Raw genomic sequence first — 5,510 nt, 5'->3', positions numbered from 1 at the left:
ATATATATATTATGTTAATAATATTTATGATAAAAAAAGGTAAAATTTTCATATGGGGTTAATTGCTAATCATAATTAGGGTGAGTAATAATATTTATTAACATAATTAGGGTTTTGTGGCATAAGTTGTAAAAATGTTATAATAATTGGTTATATTGGGTTTTTGCTCTCTAAAGAACCCTAAACCTAATTTTTATGATTTGTATTATTAGTTTAGAGAACCCTTAACCTAATAATTAAACAAATCACTAACTAACTGACCTTTCAATCATCGCTTTGGATTGGTTTTTTGTTCCCAATGACGCTAGTTTTGAGTTTTTCTCATGGTCTTATGTGGTTTAATCCCATTGAACCATCTTCTTATTTTAATCACATCATTGCATGAACTTGGCATTCTCATGAGCTGTACTTTGCCTGGTTGTGGGCCCACAGTGAACTCCTGATACGATCAGTTACAGAGAACTAACCAACCCCCCATCCCAACAACAATCATTGGGAATTAAGAATTGCAGTTTACAATTGCAAGTCAAATTCTCTTGCGACGGCCCCCTCTGCGTTGAGTATATAAGTGTTTCCACTCCTTTGCTTGTCCTCAGTGCAAACATTTGAGCTAAACAAATATACAGAAGTCCAGTACTCTTTCTTTCTTCTTTCGTTTCATCGATTTTGTTGGGATCCTCCTTTTCTCCCAAAAAAAAGGATCGAAAAGGATCTTTCTACTTCGAAAAGAAATGGAATCTGTTGGTGTTTTTGCTGATGGGGAATGGGAATCTTTGAACAGGTTGTTTACTTCCGAAGAGGTTGAGTTCGCACCACATTTTCTTTCCCAGGGAAATTCATTCCCTTTCCAGCACAATGAGGGAATGGGATTTGAAACCCGAGAATCTTTTTACCCCAATATTCCTGGAGCTGAAACCTTTTTTCACCATCCTTCTTCAGATAGTCCCAATTCTAATGTGGACTATCTTTCTTCTCAAGAAAGTTGTAACTATGGTAACCATAATCATGGCATTTTTACTACCATTTTGAACCAGGAAAATTGCTACTTTAGTAATTCTTGCAATTTCCCAGTGAGTAATATTGATGTCTCTGAATCCATGGATGTTTATATGAATCGTGATGGGAAGAGTTTCGCCTCCTTCGTCCCGGCTTTTTCTGACATTGTGATGCATGGAAGTGAGTGCAACAAAGAGGATTCCGGCAGTGATAGCCAGCCGGCTATTGTTCCGGTTCCTGAAAAGGAATTGCAGCTCAAAAGCGTGCATGATGCGCCGGAAAAATCCAGCAATGACACATCCGACAACAATCCGAAGAAGAAGCCTCGTCTATCGAAAGATGTAAGCATCATTTAAAAATTCAAACTTTTGAAAACCTTGTTTCTTGGCTAGTATTTGTGAAGCAGTTTTCTAACTGTGAATTCCACACATTGCAGGTAGAAAAAAGTAAGAAAAATAATGTAAGGTCAAAGAAGGGGCAAAAGGGTAATTCAGATGTGAAATTCAAAGATGAAGAAGAGAGGCTGCAGAGCACAAGTTCTTGCACCTCTGAGGGTGATAATGGTTCTCTGGAGATCAATGGAGGAGAAACTTCAGACCCCAAAGCTTCATCTACCCTTAACTTGAATGGGAAGACCAGAGCCAATAGAGGGTCTGCAACTGATCCCCAGAGCCTCTATGCTAGGGTAAGTAATACGCAATATCTTCAAAAGTTAAAAACGAAATGTTTACCAAACATGCCTATACAAGTTCTAACGAGTCAAGTTTTGATTGGATCTTGCAGAAAAGAAGAGAGAGAATCAATGAGAGACTAAGAACCCTACAGCATCTTGTCCCTAATGGAACAAAGGTTGACATTAGCACAATGCTTGAAGAGGCAGTTCACTATGTCAAGTTTTTGCAGCTCCAAATCAAGGTAATAATTAACAAATATTGTTACACTTTTAAGTTTTAACTACGAAAGCATGCACAAACAGAGCAAGTGACGAGCTGTTAATTAAAAATAGAACTAGATGAGGATACTAAACAGGCAATAAAACACTACTAATTCATGGTTTGCATGCAGTTTATGATCTGTTTAGGTTATAGTTCTTACTAAAAGTTTTGTAACCGATTTTATTTTTGAACGTTACTCTTTTACTATATTGTAAAATTTCTTCGTCATATGGCTTTGATTATTAATTAATTGTGTTGTTGTATATTGCAGCTTTTAAGCTCAGATGATATGTGGATGTATGCTCCCATTGCTTATAATGGAATGGATATTGCTCTCGACCTGCAGAAGCTCTCTCCACTTTTATGACACAACAGCAGCAGCAGGAAGCTGTTCTACCTCTTTTTTACCCTTTTCATTTGTTTCTAGTTGTTAATTATTATCGACATATATATATATATATGAACATAATGAATGTATACTAATTAATTTAATTCCCTAACTTTGTAATGGGGGTTTTTAAGTTAAATAAATTCCAGTTTCGATCACGAGGAAAATCCTCTGATCAGATTTTTATGAACATGTATGGACTCAATTGATCCTCAGCATTATAGGGCGGAAAAATTGTTCAATGTGCCGAGAATACAGCTGATACACTAAGTATTATAATATAGTTGGTTATTTAATCAAATTTTCAACCTATTATATTATTACAATTGGTGTACCGAGACTTGGGAGCCTTGTGCACTGGGTACGACCTTTTGGTGTACCGAACCATGTTTGTGGCACAATGAAAAATTTTGGATGTACTGAACGTTTGGACATGCGACCCCTTGGATACACAATAAAATTATATTTAATAACTATCTTCACGTTAATGGTTCTAATTTGCATAAATTTTGAGAATAGAATCTTTGATGTCAGATTCTGATGATGAAGATCCAAAACGTATGTGAAAGTACAGTTCATTGGAAGTTGGCAGATGGATTTCTGAGCTTCGTGCGACATTGTTTAGTATTGACGGTCAACGATAATGGTTAATAAAGAAAATAATGTAATTAATTAATTCAAAATAGAATCAATCTAGGGTTATCAATTACAAAAAATAATAAATCTAGGGTTATCATTTGCTGTGAGAAGATGAAAAGAGCAAGACATTTGTGTCTTTTCTCTTCCACTATATGTATGAGAGGGGAATTTAAACTTGGTATATATTTCTGATCTTGCATGTAAGTATGTATATATATGTGGATCAATGCCAAGCGACGTTTGTCTTCCCTCAGCTTTAGCTACATGAAAAAAGTAGCTAGATCTGTGACAATATTTCTAAAAAGATAATGTTTGTGTCCTCTATAGGAGAACTTATTTGTCCCCCTCTACGATTAATAAATTGTCACTGTCTGAAAATTATAATTAGAACTATTTATTCTCTTTATCACCATCTTAAAATCATTTAATTTAAAAATCGTTAATTTACTCATCCACATGCATATAACAAATGGACGATTGATCAAATGATCTCAACATAATTCTCTAATTAAATGGACGATTTAATTTATTCTCTCTCTCTCTCTCTCTCTCCGTGAAACTCATCTCTCTACCTTTATCTCTGAGAACCAACACACACACACACACACACACACACACATAGACAGTCACCACCATCACAGCAATATCATCACTTCATTTCCCCCTCTCACCTTTGTCAGCTCTAGAATTGGGCATATACGACGGAACCACCATTTGCTCCGACGACTTAACTCAGAACCCGACGAATCGAGGTGAGTTCTTTGAGTTTAGGTTGTATCTTCGTCTCTAGTGAGAGTTTCTAGGAACCCAGGTTGTTCTTGAGCTGAAAATAAAAAAACCGAAGGTTTTAACCCTGTTAATACGTGTTCTTTTCCTTTCCAGTTTTTTGGTGAGTCCGATGACTTTCGAGCTATTTTCAGGCCACTTCGGGCCACGATTGAGGAAACCAAAGGTACCATCCTAATCTACACTTGTTTGTCTTCATTTTGGTACGTAGATTGTAGGTTATGGTTGAGAATCGAGGTTGACCAGAGCTTGGGAAGCTTTGGCTTTCTTTTTCATCAAAATCTGCCAACCCGGCCTGAAAACGGGTTAAACCCGATCCACCATCCTAGACAGGCCTAATTCGTTGGGTTATGGAACTCGACCAAATATATTGGCCCAAACCTAAATGTGTAACCGGGTCCAAACCTTGGGCTATGCAACCAAGCCCAACTGTCTAGCCCAACCTAGAAACAACCCAAGCCCAAAGCCCAATTGAGAACCCGGCCTAAACCCAATTGCCCATGCCCAACCTTGCGGCCTAAAACCCTCGGCCTAATCTAACTGAACTGGCCTGACCTAGAACCAAGTTGGCCCGTGGGTGTGTGGAGCATACATACCTCTACCGGAGGTACTGTGTAGGTAACTTTTCCGACCAACTTTCTGACGACCCAAATCAGCACGTGGTGGCTCGTGCGGCGGCTCATGGCCGTCCTGGCCGTCGCCCTGTGGAGGCGCGTGGAGGTACCCGATGTCCTCTTTTATATTTTTCGACGTCCTAAATCCGTTTATAACATTTGTTTCCCGAGATTCAATCGTTATGATAGAGTTTTATTAATTGAACCCTTTATGTGCTTAGGTGCGTTTGTTAGTGGTGTTCCCGTCCACCCTTGTTTGCACGGCTCTTCCCCAATAATGTAAGGTGAGTGGACCATTTCCAAAATGCATGATTTTACTATTAGAGATGCATACATGAAAAGTATGATTTAATGGCTACGTTTTATGAAACGTTTATAAGTAAATTGGTTTCATGCTTTTGAATTATCATGCTTTATCGACTTTACGTTCTTTGTTGTATATATGATTAATGATTATATACATACTCATGAACATGGTTTTAAGATAGGACGTTTAAGATACTGAGCTCTATTTGAGATAGATATAAATATTAGAAATATTATGTTCATGTTTTAGGTGCTTATTTAGTGGTTATTCATACGGTCCTGCCTACAGGCAAATCTTCATGCCTATAGGCGAATGGTCCTGCCTATGGGCAAATGATACTGTCTATGGGCGAATGATGTTGTCTACAGGCGAATGATACTTTTATATATGACTTTGGCCAGGAGATGTAGTGCCTATAGGCGGAAGATATTTATATATGCCTACGGGTGGAAGATGAAGAGCCTTCGGGTGAATGAAGTTATATATGTAAATATATATGCCTTTATGATGCTACTAATCACACTATATATGATATATGTTTTATGAAGTTTTATGACATGCTAGAGTTTTCGGAAAACCTATTACTTATTATGCTATATGAGTTTTCATAAACCTTGGGGGTTAGTATGTATTAACTGTTTTAGTACTACTTATATATAAACTTGGTCTACTCATGTTATGTTTTGCGCCCCCTGAGGACTTAGAATCGAGGCGTACAATCCCGACGTCAAGGCACTCCCGCATCGGCATCTTCGGGTCCTCTCGGTGTAAGACCCATCATTTTGTTCATTCAATTTTATAGTATTCCTTTTTAGTGTCTCGGATTAGTTGTATACTCTGAACAC

General features: G+C 37.7%; 1 protein-coding gene across 1 annotated transcript; it reads left to right on the top strand.

Moving 5' to 3' along the window:
- The first annotated feature begins 629 nt into the window (after nucleotides 1-629).
- Nucleotides 630-2,620, top strand: LOC103421116 (transcription factor RSL2-like). The gene is made up of 4 exons (XM_008359151.4): nucleotides 630-1,337; nucleotides 1,433-1,681; nucleotides 1,780-1,911; nucleotides 2,203-2,620. Exons 1-4 carry the CDS (start codon nucleotides 732-734, stop codon nucleotides 2,296-2,298), a joined length of 1,083 nt encoding a protein of 360 aa, XP_008357373.3. The 5' UTR covers nucleotides 630-731; the 3' UTR covers nucleotides 2,299-2,620.
- The last annotated feature ends 2,890 nt before the right edge of the window (nucleotides 2,621-5,510 follow it).

The sequence above is a fragment of the Malus domestica genome, chromosome 08 (genome assembly GCF_042453785.1).
Source record: "Malus domestica chromosome 08, GDT2T_hap1".
Lineage (NCBI taxonomy): Eukaryota > Viridiplantae > Streptophyta > Magnoliopsida > Rosales > Rosaceae > Malus > Malus domestica.
Note: the sequence above shows the minus strand (reverse complement) of the source record. Positions and strands in the feature narration are given on the sequence as shown.

Excerpts from the sequence above, each read along its gene's own strand:
- LOC103421116 (XM_008359151.4), top strand. The coding sequence starts at position 732 with ATGGAATCTGTTGGTGTTTTTGCTGATGGGGAATGGGAATCTTTGAAC. Across the intron at positions 1,682-1,779 it reads CCCAGAGCCTCTATGCTAGG|AAAAGAAGAGAGAGAATCAA; the intron begins GTAAGTAATACG and ends TGGATCTTGCAG. Across the intron at positions 1,912-2,202 it reads TTTTGCAGCTCCAAATCAAG|CTTTTAAGCTCAGATGATAT; the intron begins GTAATAATTAAC and ends TGTATATTGCAG.